Raw genomic sequence first — 19,855 nt, 5'->3', positions numbered from 1 at the left:
ACCTTTTCCACAAGGCTATGGGCGCACGTACCAAAGCACTGTTGTCCCTATCCTGGCTCACCTGCTCTTAACAGTCAGCCATAGGGTTTCCAGTTTGGCAATGGAAAATCTTTGCAAAAACAAAAATGAAAACAAAAACATTATTTACAAGCTCTAACCCTACTTCCCCCATGGTTTCAATCAATTCCACCGGTGGGTTCTTAGGTTAGAGCCATTTCTTTACAAACAACACTGTGATTGCTCTGTACAAACAGCAAGCTACCAAAACTCCTAACTCTACACACCTGCAATTTAAAAGCAAACTATTAAACTTAAATGAAACTTAGTAGAGTCCTCTACATTTCCATGAATCCTGATCTACCACACCAATCCGTACAATCCATACAACCTCAGAGAAACAATACTATTCTAGGGAATATAGTCACAACAGTCCATACAGAAGTACATAAAACATGAAATGCAATCAAAACTTCCATTAGCCTTCTCCAAGTATAATCCATGCTTATATCTCAAGCATGGGTGGTTATAACCGATCTAACCAAAAAGTTCCTCTATACTTGCAAAGTCAAAGTTGCTTGAGCAACTTTTCAAAATTGCTTAGCAACTTTTGCACAATGAGCATTTTAGCCCAATTTGACAACTCAATGGTTGAGTATGACCGCCTTGACTCTAGCAAACATCCATAGAGTCCTATATCACCCCTCGAACTCATCCTACCCCAAAAAACCACTATTCCTCTATTCTAAGCCAAAATGGCAACTTTTAGCAACTTTTCGCCTAGTGAGCACTATAGGCTCTTACAACATATGGTTGATCCACCATAGATCTCAACCCACCTAAAAACATCTCAACCAACCCCAAGAACACCTAAAAGCATCAAAAAGGGAGGTGCCTTGCACCAGAATCACCTTCCATAGATTCTAATCTTTATAGACAAATGATTGGGTCTCTTATGTACTTGGTAAATACAAGACTTGATATTTTCTATGTTGTTAATGCCTTAACCCAATTTATGTATGAGCCAAAGGAGATTCACCTAGTTGTAGTCAAACACATCATGAGATACTTACAAAGCACTCTTAATTTGGGGCTCAAGTATGAGAAAGTTGACTTTGACTTACATGGGTAAACAGACTCAAATTGGGTTGGAAGTGTTACTGATAGAAAAAGCACTTCAGGATGTTGTTTCAGTTTAGGTTCAGCAATGATATGTTGGATAGGCATAAAAGCATGCATCGGTAGCACAGAGTTCCATAGAAGTTGAATACATTGCCGCAGCAATGGCCTCTCGGGAAGCAGTTTGGCTTAGAAAGTTACTTGTGGGATTATTGGTCAACCCATGAATCCTACTATTATTTATTGTGATAATCAGAGTTCCATCAAGCTTTTTGTGAATCCAGTTTTCCATGACAGGTCCAAGCATATTGAAATTCCTTACCATTATGTAAGAGATATGGTAGATAGGAATACTATAAAATTAGAATACATTTGCACTGCAGATCAGACAGCAGATATTCTTACCAAACCTCTCTCTCAAGTGAAGATAGATCACTTAAAAGACTTAGTATGTATGAATTGTAATACATTTTTATTCTTTAATTATTAATAATTTTTAATTAAAATTATTATTGTCAAGCTATCGATTGTTATGGGCTTCACCATTTGTATTCATTATTTAAGAAGTGACGATCTCTTAGATAATGAACACTTGTATAAAAGACATTATGAGAGATGACGGTCCCTTAGATAATGTGTTGAACAATAGAGAACTATTGTCAGATCTAGATGAGTTCAAGATCATGTTGCGATGTAGACATTTTTATGTCTATGCATCACAACTTGGATAAAGGAAGAATTTAATCATTCCCTAGATGTTATCCTATGTTCTAGTAGATCTTAACTCAAGATCATGTTGGGATATAGGATTGCCAATACCTATGAGTCCCAACTTAGATAAAAGAAGAATTCAACCATTCTCCAGATTTTATCTTGTATATTGTATTCCATGCAATACTGTTATCACAAGTATAAGTGATAAGTCATATCACAGGTGAAGTAATATGACATAGTATCATGTGTTCAATGATACCACATGCTTAGAAGATTCAGATAGATATAGAGTATCAATCTATGCTTATTCATCTTAATTGATGATGCTAGATATGTTATCTCTCAGTATGAATATCAAGTTAAGAGGGAGTGTTAATTCTATAACTTCGATCTCATACTGATCTGATTTTACAGATCGTACTGATCATATAATGCATGTATATCCTCATTTGGATTTGCCTCTTTAATATGTTTTAGATTGTTAGCCTTATCGGCGACCTTCCTAGGACCATTTATTAATGTTTCTTTGCATGATTGTTATTTATATATTTACTAACAAATTATGTTAACTAGGAGACGCCAATCTTGGAGTATAATAACTAAGTTATATATAAGGGCCAACCTAGGAAGAGACATGTCCTTTCTAAGGACATGCCTCTTGGGTACATTATAAATATAAGGTTAGAATGAAGTTAGAGAACACACAATACAAAATAAAGTCTGCTTCCCTACATTTTTGCCTTATACGAATTATTGCAAAGTAAGAACATTTCCAGAATTCAGATTATACTATTGAACACACTTCATATAAGTCTGATATAGAAGATTATCTTCAGCAAGCAACTAAGAAGGTATTATTTCAATCTGATTTATAACAGAATTTGCAGAAACTTTACGTGAGACTATAGAGTTAGAATTATTATATAGCTTTGTCCTTTATGATCATTTTTTATTTCAGTAAGTAATTTAATATCAGATAAGTGGATTGAATCAATTGTAGCTTTTCAAACTCGATAATCACAGATAGTGAAATATTAAATTGTTTCCATATTTGTGTCTATTTTGTCTCTATAGGGGTTCAAAACAATTTAGACTAGTTGGAGATTGCATAAATATAATTGATTCATCGCATCTTGATAGTTAAATTATTTAGTGTAAATATATAAGATTTCATAAAGTTGTACGTTAAAACTTATAATATCGACTCTATCGCCCCCTTTTTAATTCTGGCACTAGTCATTAAATTGCTCATAGTTCATAATCCATTTGCTGGCAGTAATTCCTGATCTTTCCATTGAGAGTTAATTTATTCATTTGTTTTAAGTTTTAACAACTCATAATCGCTCTTCATTTCAAATACTCATACAATTATATGATCATTTATTTTGTTATTAATTCAGAACATACAAGTTTAAAGAACCCACCTTCTGAAGTTGAAGTTGTGAAGTTAATGTAATTTCAGCATCTTTACAATTTTTTGTGCAAAGTATAGTTTTCCATAGTTCTTGCCATTTGAGAAACTTTCTTTCAAATTCATATCGATCTGCTATAATTATCTTAGACTTAAGTGACCTGTTCAAGATCAGGTGCACCCGCCTTGGTCTTGCAAAGCCAGAAGTGCAAGGAACTCAAATTACATCACTCAGTTCCGTCAAGTTGGGCCTTTAACCGATTGAATATCCCAGCATCGAGTTGGCAAGGCTTGTAGGATTCCAATCTGTGGTTTTCAAAACCAATAGAAGGTTCATTTAAAGAGGAGTTCCAAGGGAGAAAAAGTTGGGAATAATATATTATTCTCAAAGGCCACAATAAGAAATGGTGACTCAATTCCTATGGAAGCTGGTGACTCTCCAATAATATATAAAGACGGAAACATTCCAAGCAATCAAGGATCACTTATCTATCATCACTCGCTGATAACTTGAATCAGAACTCACTCAATCATCACCCATTTCTCTATGAATTACATATTCACTCAATCATCATTCACTAATATCAAATCATCAAATCAAAGAAATCATTAAATCATCCATCAAACATCTATCGGGGATTAAGCAAACAGACCAGAAGTTAATTATTCCATTATTTCAATCTATAAAGATAATACAATCATTGAACCAATCAGGACTGTCATGCCCCCAATCTGAGAGCAGAACCATGTTATGAAATTGCCTCACCAATGTAAGACTTCACACTTATTGAGATTTGACAACAAAATAACCATATAACAAGAAGCATCTCATTTCTCTATGTATGCAAATATAGAAAACTGTATATAAAAAACAATTATTTATAATGTGAATGGCAATGGAAGAATTAAGAAAACATAAGTATTGAAATTTGAAACTGAAAATCATACTGAAGATGTGCCTTTTAACGAAATAAATTGCAACCCTAATATTGTGCTGAATATTATCTCAAATCCCTTTCTTCCAACTGTGTATTACATACCATCTTCCAAGTTAAGTCCTCTGGACCAAGTGGTTGAGCTGGGCTTGAAAATTGGAAATGCTTTGAAAACTACAAAAAGTAATTCATAATGTTAGGTACATTGAGCATTCAAAATATTAAAGCAAGCATGTGCATAAAAAGATACCACTAGACACCAAATTATATAATAGCATTGCTTTGGTTCCGTGGAAAAGGATTCTCACTTTCCCATAATCAAAGCCCACTCTATAAATTTCTCCTACATCATACCTTTGCCAAATTGGAGCGCATCTCCTTAACTTGATCTGGCTTGATGCCATGCAAGTAATCTATAAGCCATCCTGGTTCTAAAGCATCGTATGAGGACACAAACAGAGCCAGCTACAAAATGCATTCACATACATAGGCAAGCATATAAGTAAGTTATGCATATCGTAAATTGCACAACTCAAAATAAAAAACAAAGCATGAAAGAAAGAGATTAATGCAATATACAACCAAAAAAGTATAAATGTGACTCAAATATACATACAAATAAGATGCATGGAATGTTGTGAAACTACTCTAAAGAAATATTATCAAATATAGAACACCTGTTACTAGTTGTCAATACCAACTTAAGCATGTGGTCACTGTCAATTTGCATAAAAATGCTTAGGAAGTCTTCAATTAAAATAACTTATAGCCATCAATGCATCCAACATGTGTGTGAAATCTTGAAAAATAACACACATGACAACCAAGATGAGTCTCATAAATTACATGATTGATTTCCTATTAAATATCGATCTGAAGTGTATCCTTCCATGTAATGCTCTTAATCTATCAAACATTCCTACTTATTGCAGGTGTGGACCTAATTCAGGTCTGTTTAATTAAGGCTGCACTCATGACCAAAGGTAGAAATAGAAAAGAGAAGGCAATATAAGGATTTGAATTGTTTGTTTGTATCACAGTTCCGAGAATCGCCATGAAATTGCCTGAATTGCCGGTTTGGCGATTCAATTCAACCTGGGCGATTTTTCATGAGTCATGAATCGGATCAGCCAATTTTTTCTCATGAATCACCGATTCATGTGATTCATGGAAAAAATTGCCTGAATTGGCTCCATGAATTGGCATTTGGTTTTTGCTGGAGATCGTACATTTCATACGCAATTACAAAGAAAATTTCTTATCTCTGAATTTATCGTTATAATCTGGTGTCAAGTATATTTGTTTCCATCGAGGGTTCATTCACTGGAAATTTGTTGTTGAAACATCTACATATTCAAGTGTATTTCAGTGTTATGGTATTAAGCAATTGTGAGCGATTATTTTAGAGGATTGAAGTGCATATTCGGAGGGCAAAATTATCCTACAGGACTGTAATTAATAGCACCCTGACTGGGAGTTTAAATCTGCATTCTGGACGTGGCTGTTGACTGTTGTTAGAGCACTTAATCATCTGCAGTTGCACACCATTACTCTTCTACTAGTGGCATAATTCATCTGAGTTTTGGGCGGCTATAATGTGAGGACTGTGTGCCATTTCTTGGGTGCCTACCTTCTGTCTGATATACGCACTCTAGTGTGGGATATTTCTGCATCGTCGTGGGAGGTGCATGTAATCTGTAACAGTATTTGGAGTCATTCTATTATCTGAAAACAGAGTTCTGAGAATCGCCTGAATGTCAACTTCTATTTGATGATGTTATAGTGTGTTTAAGTTATATTCAATAAAGGATGCATGAAATAAGTTTTAAATTGTTAAAATCTCTAAATTTAAAAGATTTTTTTAAAACTTTGCCAATTCATAGCCAATTCACGATTCGATTTGGCCTTGCTGATTCCGATTTGCATTACTTTGGTTTATATCCCAATAAATTGAGCTACGCACATACAGCAATCATATTTATATCGGATACAAAGATACCTACCAAAGTTCCTAAACAGGCAATAATGGCTATCTTGACTCCCACAGCAGATTAGAGACTAGATGTGACCTTCCTTGCTCTCAACCTTCAATTGTTCAGGAATGACAGCACATTATTTTGCATGTATAGATATGGTTCAAATCCTATACTACCAAACTAGTAACCAATATAGACAATACTAGGGGTCAAAACAAAAGAAATTGTGACCTATATAGCACTTATTCCACCAAGTATTTTGCACATAGCTTCACTTCTATTATTCCTCACATGTAAACGGTCAAGAGTAGGAAAAGAAGACAATTTATGAGGTGGCAAATTTATAAAGTGAAACCAATGCCAAAGAAGAGAAAACTTAATTATACAATCTTGTCAATAAATTGAAAAGAAATCCATAAAGAACATTAGGCAAAGTAAGGATTTCTTGTCATCTATAAAAAAGACTAAGCGGATATGCCTTTGACTCATATAGGAATATAACAACAAGCACAAGTTTGAAGCATGTCATTCCACAACATATAGCATTTTGGACTCTGTCTGCATGCACCTGTAGAATGTGATTGTCAGTCTCCAAAGCCATGAAATTTGAAAAGAAAAGAAAACTTAGAGTTATAAGTAGAGCTAGAAATCCTATCAACCTAAGGACAAATAGGGCATATCCATCACAAGTGTCAATGGAACGAAATGGTTCTCTTGCTCAATTTCAGGCCTGTAAACCAGAAACCAGTACAGGTCCAGAAACAGTGGTGTGGAACTCCTACCAAGCCTCAACATTAACATCTTAGCCATAGTAAACAATACAACCTTGGTTTTACATTACAAAAGAGCTAAAACATCTAGTTGTCTCTAAAATCCCTTTCTAGTGAACAATAGAGAAATGGTCAAGTGTTCGTATCATGAGCAGTTGCTCACAAGAACCCCTCATGAACTTGAATAATCCACTTGGCCCTTATTGCACCTGAGTGAAGCTCATGGGGGTGAAGCATTTGGGCTTCCCCATAGTCATCTGTATATAGTTCAGTCTAAAGCATGCTTAATTATGGTCAATAATAGTATACTATTCCCCAATCACAAAGCACTAACTAGTTTTCAGATAATCTCCTGTAGCTCCCCTCTTATAGCAATGCAATGTATTGCTTGAATATTACCATTCAGCTACTTCACGTACTAATTTGATTGTTACAGCCAGAACCCAAATTTATTTTGCTAGATGATGCTCTTCAGTCATTCTCAGATGTTAAAAGTCGTCTGATTGACTCTTCCTAACTTCTTTCTCAACTGGCAACAGGCAAAATTTGTAATTTGGAAACTTCCATCCAAATACAAATTACCTACCATACATGAAACATTAAAAGCTATCTTCTAGAGAATGAGTATCCTGTGTGCTTTTCTTGAATCCAATATTTGAATTTTCTTATTTCAAGCAGACACCATCAAACCAAACCATTTAACCTTAGATAATATCAAAACTGGCTCTAGACAAATGCCAATTAGAACAATTTATAATACATTGCAAAATACATTAAAAGAAATTCAAAATGAAGAAAAGTAGAAGGATGTTTTTGAAAGGATGCATTTGTAATTACACAGAATTTTACCAGCTTTATCTGTGCTTATCAAAAACATGTTAACAATCAAACAATATTGAAATATAAGCATCTTTCAGGTTCAATAATAGTATACCTTTCTGTAGTCAAGTATACCTTCAAAAGGTAACTCAAGTTCATCACTCACTATGACTGGGATGCATCCACTGACAATCGCATCAAACAACCTTGCAGAAGATGGTGTGTCTCCAGCAGGACTTAAGCAAAATACAGAACTGCAATATTTCCAGCAAGGAAAACAAGTAAACTTGTAAACTTTATTCAAAAAAGTTATATGGCCATGCATTGCATAATTTTTCTGAGAAAGAGAATTGTTAAGCAAACCTGCGCATGCCATTTTGTGTTGCCAACTTGCCTGCTTCTCCACTCGAACCCTCTTCAATTATGACATCTGAGTTATGTTGAAGAAGACTCACTAATTTGCTGCGAATCTTTCCACCCTACAATAAATAGGATCTCTTAATATCATAGTGTCTTCCATACCTTTAAATATATACTATAATTCAAGAGTGAAGATTGAATAGATGCTTAAATTTACCATATCGAAAAACAAGAGGTAAAAGAATATGAAAGATTTGATATATTCCACGGGTGGATCTGTACCTATCGATTAGAATCAATATATAATCAAACTCAGTTGTCTTTTTAATTTGTTAGCACATCTCACATCTCATGAAGAAACTTATAGACACAATGTGAACAGACTTTGACATTTACAGACAATAATTAAATCATGTGTAAACAGATGCACCCTTAAAATAATAATTAATCAATATTAATATTTTCATAATATAAAGAAGGGAAACATGAAGGCCAGCATGTATATATTAAAGATAAGATAAATGAATATCTGCTGATATCTATGAGTTCTGAGGGCTGGTTGTTCAAATAGCATTTCACCAAAGTACCCAATGAACTACGAAGATAAGATAACACTACTAAACTAAATTGCAATTAATAAAGTGGTTTTATCAGAAAGGTCACTTCCTATGAATCAAACTGAAGAAAATAGCTTATATATATGGCCTAGTCACCACTAGATTCCAGAATAACTGTCTGTCTTTCCCATAATAAAGATAGAACCATGTCCCTATTCCTACATTCTCTAATTGATTTAATAATACATGCTATGGCCGTAGCATTACTCCTTTACTCAAGTACCCTAGTTTGAAATGGGATACCCATTCAGATAGCTACAAACTGACATCTCCAAGTGAATATAATATTGCCTACCATTTAACTTATGTCTACGTCTAAGTTGCCAATCCTGGTTCTGATACAGATTCGGGTTCATATTCAAGTTCCCAAATTCGGCAAAAAAAAGCAGATCGTGTTCTAGTATCATGGGCACATATATAGATATTTTCAAATATATATATATATATACACGCTTGCACATGCACATACACACACATGTACATGCATGTATGTATGCTAGCTAACTTGCTAAGTCACAAGGTTTGAATTCGAGTTCATCAATCATAAAATTCAAATAAAATTCGGCAAGGGTGAAAATTCGGGGGAAAAATGACATTAAATTTAGATTATATAAATTCATGTATTTTTAAATATTAGTAATATATCCATAAAATTGTCAAAATAGTTGAACATTGCTAAATAATTTAAACTAAATAACTCGATATCATCGTAAAATAAAATAATATTATATTAAATATCATAAAATTCGGATAGAGTTTGGAAAGGGTAAAAATTCGCTGAAATTCAAATCTCGTAGATGACATTCAATGTGTCCAGTGAGTTAGTATGTATGTATATTCATAGATTCATACATGCAACATGTTCAATGTTCATTCTGTTACAAGATTCAAGAATTGGCAAATTAACGGATTTTTGGATGATTGATTGATTAACAGAGGAACAAATGTGTTCCTTATAAAGAATTACAAGGACATTGTTTCTTTTTAGAACAACGTAAACTAAAGACGAAATTAGAAACAAAGCTAAAGATAGTATAGGAAACATTCTTATCTAGACTAAAAGACGGACTACAAATAAGTAGTTGACCATTATAGAAAGTATTTAACTAAGGAGATAATATCTTAATACCTTCCCTTAATGGTCAACGTACGGATGTCGAAACATTCTGGGATAACTGAGACCCTCCCTGGATCTACAGAATGCTGAAACCAAGAAGCTTTGCCAGAAGAGTCCTATGACTCAAAACAGATTGCAATTACAAAACTTCATTTTTGTGGTAAAAACGGTATAACCTAGAATCTCATGCAACCTTGCGTATTACGGACAACATGAAATGATTTTTAAGGAGAAAATCAACAAACCCAGAAAAAACAGAAACAGATTCAAAAGGTGAAAAATGCAGCTTTGCCTTGATCAGGAAGCTTGACAACTTGTGTTTTTGGCTAGGAAGCATTTTGCCTTGCTTGGGCAGCCAAACGTTTCTGGCACTCGAACTTCATATGGCCAAACTTGTGACAGTAATTACACTGTACATTTTGCTTCGTAGAGCCATCTAGGGATTGCGTAGAAGGTTGATGCTGGAAAGGCTAAGAAGACTGATGGTTGCCGATGTTCTGTTGAAAGGATTTTGCAACAAATGCCTGCTCTAAGGAGGTTGTAGAAGCACTGCTGCCAAACTGTTGTTTCCAACAATCCTGCTACAAAAGTTTGGTGCATAATTCTGGAAACTTCAAATCAACATTAGTTGACGTAATGTTGAGTGTTTCTATGAAGTACTCATAGGACGATGGTAGACTTTTCAGAGTGATGACTACCATATCCTCTTCCTCCATTTTTCGACCAATAGCTTCGAGTTTTCATGGATGTCCTTAATCTTTGTCAGATGCTCTTGCAAGGACATACGTTCATCCATCATAATGGAGAATAGCTGATTCTTCAGAAAGAATGCCCGACTCTTGTCAGATGTTTCATGCAGCTCCTTCAGATATTTCCAAATTTCTGCAACAAACTTGCTGGAAGGAATCTGCGGTAGTTGATCATCGATAACAGAGAGCTTGAGAAGCATAACAGCCTCTCAATTGCGATCATCAAACTTGTCATGTTCTACTTGGTCAGAGGTCGAACGATTCTTTGTGCCTAGAACAAGCTCATCCAAACGATGATACTTGAAGATGATTAACATGCACTGCTTCCAGTGGTTATAATTGCCATTGAATCATAGACTGCCCTCCAACATCAGATTAGTCAAAGATGCCATTTCGAAGAATTCAAGTACAAACTTCAAGATTGAAATTCAACAGGCACGGATTTCAAGGCAAAAATACGGGAGATCCAAAAGAATCAGAGTGACCCAAAAGCGAGCTCAAAAAACTCAGAAGAAATATGCTGTCATTTTTTGGATCCGTTGGCTCAAAAATCGAGGCACCTAGAAAAATCGGACGACAACTTAGTTGAGCTCTCGAAAAGCCCACCAAGAATCTACAAACAAAAAAAAATTAGGACCCAAAAATTAGGGTTTTGGGCAAAAAATCAAGTGGCAGCCATGCAGGTCGAATCTGCAGGAAAAAATGGCAGACTATTGATAAAAATGGTCGGTTTTTGTTCCAGAAAGAGACACTCAACCAGAGACAACTGTGTGTGAGCCAAAAAAACATGATTTCGCTATTGCAAGCGCGCAAAAGAACCAAATCCTGTTTGCAAAAAATGCCAAAAAATTCACGACTTCAGGTTGAGACGGTGCTAAAAATAGAGTTAGACCTCTAGGCTGAGACGTTGGAAGGAAGTCGTGAGTTCAAAGACAACCTACGATTTAATCTAGTAAAAAAATGAGTAAATCGCGATTTGCAGGTAGTAATGGAGCGATTTTCCGGTTCGGATACCAGTAAATCGTGATTTGCAAGTGGTAATGGCTTGATTTTCCAGTTCGGGATTTTCAGATTTTGAATGAAAACCCTAGTGGAAAAAATGTCATGATCTCCAAGATTCAAATGGACGAAAGTCTTCACAACAAAACTAAAACCCTAGCCGGGTTTATGAGAAAAATCTCAAAAATTTGAAGTATTTGCTCTGATACCATGTTACAAGATTCAAGAATTGGCAGATTAACAGATTTCCGGATGATTGATTGATTAACAGAGGAACAAATGTGTTCCTTATAAAGAATTACAAGGACGTTGTTTGTAAAAGAAACATCGTAGACTAAAGACGAAATTAGAAACAAAACTGAAGACAGGATAGGAAACATTCCTATCTAGACTGAAAGACGGGCTACAAACAAGTAGTTGACCATTATAGAAAGTATTTAACTACGGAGATAATATCTTAATACATTCTTCATTGGTTCAAAACTATGTATAATATCTTAATACATTCTTCATTGGTTCAAAACTATGTTACCTCAAGTTCCCAGAATGGGGGGACAGGAAAATGGGTTTCCAAGATGGATTTTTTTAATGGAGTAGAGGGCAATACTGGGGACAGCTGTATAAAAAATAGGGAAGATTTTAAATATACAAGGATCTTTTAAATATTCATATGAAAATGTGAATTAACCATGCTTATATACATTATAGATACTTACAATATAACATGTGTTAAATAATTTAAATTGAGAGTTCACATGTGAATGGAAGTCAAAAACATTATCAATATTCAAGTATTAGTTTTATGGGCAGCCAGACGATAGGTTTCCAGAAGTTTGAGTTTCCAGGACAGGTCAAATTATGTCAAAAATGAATCCCCGGGCAATACAGGTCCAAAACATCAAACATATAATAATAATAATAATAATCAGTCACAAGTGTAATACTCATAAACCGGTAATTGCCAATAAAATTATAAATAAAATGCCTCATATATCATATTCATACTTTCGCAAAGTCTTAAAATGTCATTACACAAAGGAAATTTAAATTACAAGCCATATTTCATATTCAATATCCAAAATCATTTCATTATCGTCATAGGAATCAAGGGCAACATTTGGTTCCAAGCTCAAAAATCCTACAGCTGTACAACAAAGCAAAAATAGTGAAAAATGCTTGAGAGATGAATGAACGATCATCAAATGACCAAATGGATACTTTATGGTCAAAATTGACATTTTAGATGCTTTTTAGATTTTAAAACTGTTAAGCTTATAACAGTGGTATCATACTGGTCTGAGAGTGCAGACTGCACCATAATCTTCTTCCTACGAATACCATTTAAGGCATTATATACCTTACACTTTATAAAAGGATGGGCCGCGATTCTTGGTAATTATTAATGTTTAACACTAACTATAACTTAACAGTTATGTTAGTTTATGTTTAATTATCTCCATTGGTCGTCGATTTATGGAAGTGTGGTATGAGCCGACCTAGAGAGGGTCATGTACCTTTGAGGGACATGCCCTTTGGTCATGGTATATTAGGTAGGTATTATTGTAGTTTGAGGACAACCAATAAACTTTAAGTCTGCTCCTTCAAGCAATACTACCTAGACAAATATATTGCAGAGATAAAACAAATTCAGAACAGAATTAAAGGTGATAAACTCCTCCTACTTTCAAAACATTAAAAAGATCATCTTCAGCAATAAAAGGATATTATAAAAATCAGAATTTTAGAACAAAATTTGTAGAAACTTTACATGGTATCAGAGCTCGAGTAGTCAAACCTAGGGTCTACAAATTAAGTAATCAAACCTTTAATATATCTAGCATCATACTCCTATCTTCAATGGCATACACAATCAGACCCGAGGACAGGTCTGATGGGAAAGAACACTTTGATGCCTAGAAATTCAGAATCATGATGATTCTTGAAAAAAATGATGTAAAACAATTTGTTGAATCAGCATCCAAACAACCTACAGTTGAACCTCATAAATCCATCTGGATTAAAGGAAATAGGAAAGCCATTCAGATCATATTAGATGGAGTAAAGAATGATATCGTACCTATGCTAACAAAACATCAAACAGCATTTGCTATGATGAATGCACTACTAAATGCTTATGAGGTTAACAATGCAACTAGAGTTCTCGCACTAAAAAGGTAACTAAATCACATACAAATAAAGAAGGGAGAATCGATGAATTCTTACTTCCTAAGGGTTCCCAGCGTAAGAGGTGAACTTGCAAGTATAGGCACCATCATTAGTGACATGGAACTAACACTGATGGCTATAGATGGATTACCAGATTCATGGGAAACTTTCGCACAAGGAGTAAGTGCCAAGGATAAACTTCCTGACTTCAATAAACTTAAGGGAGATTGTCTTCAGGAAGAATCCAGAAAACTAAAGAAAGGAAGGAAATTGAAAATAGAAAATGAAGAACTTCATGTTCTTAATACAAAATCCTATAAAGGCAAGAAGACACATTTCAACAAGAAAAAGGGTAATCAAAAGAATGACAAATCTAAGAAAAGTCTATCCAAAATAAAGTGCTTCAAATGTGAAAAGTTTGGACACCATAGATCAAATTGCCCTGAGAATTCTAAACAAGTGAACTATACAAACATATCTAGGGAAGAAGATAACTATGATCCTAAGAATCACGTATTGTATTCGGCACTATCTAATGAAGTCTCAAGTAAAGTATGGGTGATTGATAGTGGATCTTTTCGACATATTACTGGATACAAAGAAGCACTAGACTCTATGTCAAAAAAAGTTAATGGTGAACTCACCATCAGTGATAATTCAGCACATTCCATCAAAGGAATTGGAAATTGCACCTTGAAACTAAAATCAGGAAATTCTATTCTTCTCAAAGGAGGAATCTATGTATCAAGAATAAAAAGAAATCTAATCTCAGTTATAGCACTTGAAGATGATGGACTTAATATTGCATTCATGGACGGTAAAGTCATAACCTGGGCCAAGAACTCCTCAATTAAGAAAGCGAAATTGATTGGTTAGAAAAAAGGGTGTTTGTATGAATTAAATTCAGAACCTAGTCGACCTATTCAAGCCTTAATTCACGAAGCTACGAACATAAATGAAATATGGCACAGCAGATTAAGACATCTAAATTTCAAAACCTTATCAACTATGGAGAAGATGGTTACTGGTTTACCTAAACTAAATAAAGACCACTCGAGCATATGCAAAGGGTGCGCTCTGGGTACGAACACCAAAAGTCTATTTCATGATAGCACTAGGAAAACTAACAATGTTTTGGAATTAATCCACTCAGATTTATGTGGACCTATGTCTTTTCCTTCTCTCAGAGGATTCTAGTACTATATTCTATTCATAGATGAGTTCTCTAGGAAAACTTGGATTTAATTCCTAAAATCCAAAGAATCAGAATAAATCCTAAAGAGATTTAAACAATTTAAAACCTTAACTGAACACTTATCAGGACATAGAATTAAAACTCTTAGAACTAATAATGGAGGGGAATACACCACAGATTTGTTTAAAAGGTTTTGTAAAGAAATAGGAATTAAGAGGGAGTATACCGTTCCTTATAACCCAAAACAAAACGGGGTAGCAGAAAGAAAGAATAGAACAATTATAGAAGCTGCTAGAGCTATGATATTTGATCAAAATCTAAAGTATTATCTTTGGGCAAAAGCCTCTTGCACTGCTGTCTATATTCAAAATAGAAGCCCTCACTCCTACCTTAGAGATAAAACTCCTGAATAAGTCTTTACTAAGGGTAAACCCAATATAAGTCATCTTAGGATTTTTGGGTGCCCTGTATATATCCATGTTTCAAAATAAAAAAGAACTAAGTTAGAACCCTCTGGAAGGAAAGGTATTTTTGTAGGGTATAGTGAAACATCTAAAGCATATAGGATTTTCATACTTGGACAGAAAAATATTGAAACTTAGTAGGGATGTAATTTTTGAAGAAGATCTAGCATTCAAAAGAGCCCTAAGTTCTAAAGCACCCTCTCCTTTTCTGAAAGAAATATTGAATCTAAGTCTCAGAGAGAGAACATGGAAGAAATTCAAGATGAAATTCAAGATCTTAATCTTGAAGAAACTCAAAATTCTAAGAAAAGACCACTTTCGGCCATTAAGACAATAGACGAAGCACAAAACTTTGCTACACCATCCGAAACAATCAGAGAAAGCAAAGACCTAAAAGATTTTCTAGTTACACAACAAACATGAATGATCTAACTAAATCAGAACCTACAAATGTTTCAGAGGCTATTAAACATACAGCCTAGAAAGATGCTATGACAGAAGAATACCAATCTATTATAAAAAATGATGTTTGGGAAATTGTTCCAAGACCTGAAAGAAAATCTGTTGTTTCTTACAAATGGACTTTTAAAATAAAGCATGCTGCAAATGGTAGCATTGAAAAATATAAAGCCAAATTGGTAGCCAGGTGATTCTCTCAAAAAGAGAGGATTGATTATGAAGAAATTTTTGCTCCTGTTGCCAGATACACCTCTATAAGAGCAGTCCTAGCCATTGCAACATCGAAGGGATGAAAAGTATGTCAGATGGATGTGAAAACAGCATTCCTGAATGGAAAGATTACAGAAGAAGTATATTTGGAGCAACCTGAAGGATTTGAAACTCATGATTCTAACATTTTTGTTTGCGGGCTCAAGAAAGCTCTCTATGGGTTTAAACAGGCTCCAAGGGCTTGGTATGAAAGAATCGATAAGTATCTCACCGGCTTAGGATTCTCCAAAAATGAAGCCAATCCAAATCTATATTATAGAAGGGATAAAGATGATATGGTAATTCTGATACTGTATGTCGATGATTTACTAATAACAAGGGATGATCATCTTATAGATCAATGCAAGAAAGATCTAATTAGAGAATTTGAGATGAAAGACTTGGGGCTCCTTCCTTACTTCCTAGGACTAGAAGTACGACAGAATTCTGAAAGCATTATCCTTCATCAAGGGAAGTATACGTTAGATATTTTGAAGAGATTTGGAATGTGGATTTGCAAATCTATGTCTTCTCAAATGGAGACTAATCTACATAAACTTAAAGAAACAGTAGCCGAATCACCTTCCACAGATTCTACTCTCTATAGATAGATGATTGGGTCCCTGATGTACTTGGTAAATACAAGACCTAATATTTGCTATGTTGTTAATGCCTTAAGTCAATCTATGTGTGAGCCAAAGGAGATTCACCTAGTTGCAGTCAAACACATTATGAAATATTTACAAGGCACTCTTAATCTTGGGCTCAAATATGAGAAAGTTGATTTAGATTTACATGGATTCCCTGACTCAGATTGGGGTGGAAGTGGTAAAGACAGAAAAAGTACTTCAAGATATTGTTTCAGTTTAGGATCAACAATGATTTCTTGGATATGCAGAAAACAGTCTTCAGTAGCACAAAGTTCCACAAAAGCCAAATACATTGCAGCAGCGATGGCCTCTCGAGAAACAGTTTGGCTTAGAAAGATACTTGTGGGATTATTTGGGCAAACCATGAATCCTACGATTATTCATTGTGATAATCAGAGTTCCATCAAGCTTCCGATGAATCCAATTTTTCATGACAAGTCCAAACATATTGAAATTCCTTACCATTATGTAAGAGATATGGTAGACAGGAATACTGTAAAATTAGAATACATTTGTATTGCAGATCAAACAGCAGATGTTTTCACCAACCCTCTTTCTAGAGTGAAGATAGATCACTTCAGGAAAAAACTTGGTATGGTTGAATTGTAATTTATTTTTATTCTTTAAATTATTAATAAAATAATTTTATTGTCAGGCTATTGACTATTATGGGCTCCACGATCTGTATTCATTATTTAAGAGGTGACGATCTCTGAAGTAATGAATACTTGTATAAAGACATTATGAGAAATGACGATTTCTCAAATAATGTATTGAACAATATAGAACTATTGTTAGATCTAGGTGAGTTCAAGATCATTTGTAACATAAGCATTTCCATGTCTCTGAATCACAACTTGGATAAAAGAAGAATTTATTCTTCAGACTTTATCATGTGTTCTAGTAGATCTTAATTCAAGATCAAGTTGTAATATAGGATTGTCAGTTCCTATGAACCACAACCTAGATAAATGAAGAACTTAATCGTTCTTCGGATTTTATCCTATGTATTGCATTACATGCAATACTGACATCACGAGTATAAGGCATATCACAAGATGGTTATATGACTCGGTATCATATGTTACATGATACCATTTTCTCAAAAGATTCATATCAATATAGAGTATCAATCTATGCTTATTCATCATAATTGATGATGCTAGATATGTTATCTCTCAGTATGATTATCAAGTTATGAGGGAGTGTTAAGTTTATAACAGTGATATCATACTGGTCTGAAAGTGCAGACCACACCATAATCTTCTTCCTACAAATACCATTTAAGGCATTATATGTCTTACACTTCATAAAAGGATGGGCCGTGATTCTTGGTAATTATTAATGTTTAACACTAACTATAACTTAACAATCATGTTAGTTTATGTTTAATTATCTCCATTGGTCGCCGATTTATGGAAGTGCGGTATGAGCCGACCTAGAGAGAGTCATGTCCCTCAAAGGGACATGCCCTTTGGTCATGGTATAATAGGTAGGTATTATTGTAGTTTGAGGACACACAATAAACTCTTAAGTCTGCTCCTTCAAGCAATACTACCTATACGAATATATTGTAGAGATAAAACAAATTCAGAACAGAATTAAAGGTGATAAACTCCTACTTTCAGAACATTAAGAAGATCATCTTCAGCAATAAAAGGATATTATAAAAGTCTGAATTTTAGAACAAAATTTGCAGAAAATTTACAAAAACAATGACATGAGGGGCATGTTTTTCGGCACCCACAACCTTGGGCACCTGTGGATTTCTCCAAATGCCACCGGAATTCTGACAGGGAATCTGGATGCCCAAGCAGAATCCAAGAAGAATCAATATCAGCGTCACACTGGAATCAGGATTCAATTCTATGTACAAGGGTCCGGTAACTTAGATCTACATATCTTTTTGTTCTATTTTTGGTTGTACAACCCGAGTTAGCCTGCAAAATCTGAGCAGTCCTAATGGTGAAGGTTTGTATGCTCCATAGAGGAGGCACAAATTCAATTTTAGAGAAAGGCAGGGTATGTACGCCAATAAATGAATCAATTCCCTTTGTACTTCTTGCACATTGAATCAATGTCTCACTTGTGGGTAAGTAATATGAACCAGCCAAATAGGAAACCTACTGGTTAAGATTTAACCTGCTTAACCATTATTAGATGAACGGCAATAATTTTGAAAGACCCATGTTGTGTTAAAGTGGCATGAAAAGACCACTTATATTGAATGTAAAGATAAAATAGTGTAGCACATCTAGATCTCATAGAGAGATTCTATGGAGCACTCCCTTGAGAAATATTACATAGTGTTGCCTTATATCAAAGATGTTTCCATTTTGGAGTATTTTCAAGACTACAGCAAACTAGCCCACCATACATACTGTATTGTGCATTTTTATAATGTTTCAGCCATTAATTTTCTATACGACATGTATCCATCTTGTTATTAGAGATGTGCAAGGGCAAGCAAGACATAAGAAAGACTATTGGCAAAAAGGGAAATGAGTTTCAACACATTCTTCCTAGGATAAACACAAGAAACATTCCAATTTCCAATCCCTTGGGTGTTTAGGTCTAAGTTTCTCTCACCTTCATCATAGATTATACATCACTGTAATAACCCCAATGGGTTATGACTTACAACTTGTACTTTCACTCGACATATTTACTCAAACAGTTGGCATGCATGCAATGCTCTAGTACTGTTGTAATATCACTTGCCAATTCAATTTGATAACTATTGCTTGAAATGAAGTCCATTGTGATTTAAATGCTTTCAACTGGTTACCAAGATGTCTAGGCAAAGAGCCATCATGCAAATGCAATTCTTTTTGTCTTTTAAACACATATAGACTACCCACACAATGTAAATATGCACCTACAGTAGGTAGACATTAATTGAAACAGCTGGCATGTGAACAAAATATGAGACACAATTCTTGACATTCAAACTCCTTGGAATTGTAATGAATTAATGATGAATATGCATCTATATCACCATTGGCATTTTAACAAACACTTAGCATGCAAACTAGAACTTTTACAGCAGCAACATAATGAAGCATTTTATTGACAATTCTCACACCATA

General features: G+C 34.6%; 1 protein-coding gene across 1 annotated transcript in view; it reads right to left on the bottom strand.

The window, feature by feature from the left end:
• The window catches only part of LOC149536025 (Exostosin family protein), a 136,414-nt gene that overhangs the window by 26,599 nt on the left and 89,960 nt on the right, over positions 1–19,855 (bottom strand). Inside the window, exons 5-8 of the mRNA XM_089804890.1 lie at positions 8,105–8,220; positions 7,857–7,995; positions 4,531–4,641; positions 4,282–4,350 (exon numbers count right to left, since the gene is read on the bottom strand). Coding sequence (XP_089661016.1) covers positions 4,282–4,350; positions 4,531–4,641; positions 7,857–7,995; positions 8,105–8,220 — 435 coding nt within the window. The remainder of the gene's footprint in view (positions 1–4,281; positions 4,351–4,530; positions 4,642–7,856; positions 7,996–8,104; positions 8,221–19,855) is intronic.

Source organism: Cupressus sempervirens, chromosome 10, assembly GCF_028749045.1.
Source record: "Cupressus sempervirens isolate cs-2001-9-10 chromosome 10, ASM2874904v1, whole genome shotgun sequence".
In the NCBI taxonomy this organism is placed as follows: domain Eukaryota; kingdom Viridiplantae; phylum Streptophyta; class Pinopsida; order Cupressales; family Cupressaceae; genus Cupressus; species Cupressus sempervirens.
Note: the sequence above shows the minus strand (reverse complement) of the source record. Positions and strands in the feature narration are given on the sequence as shown.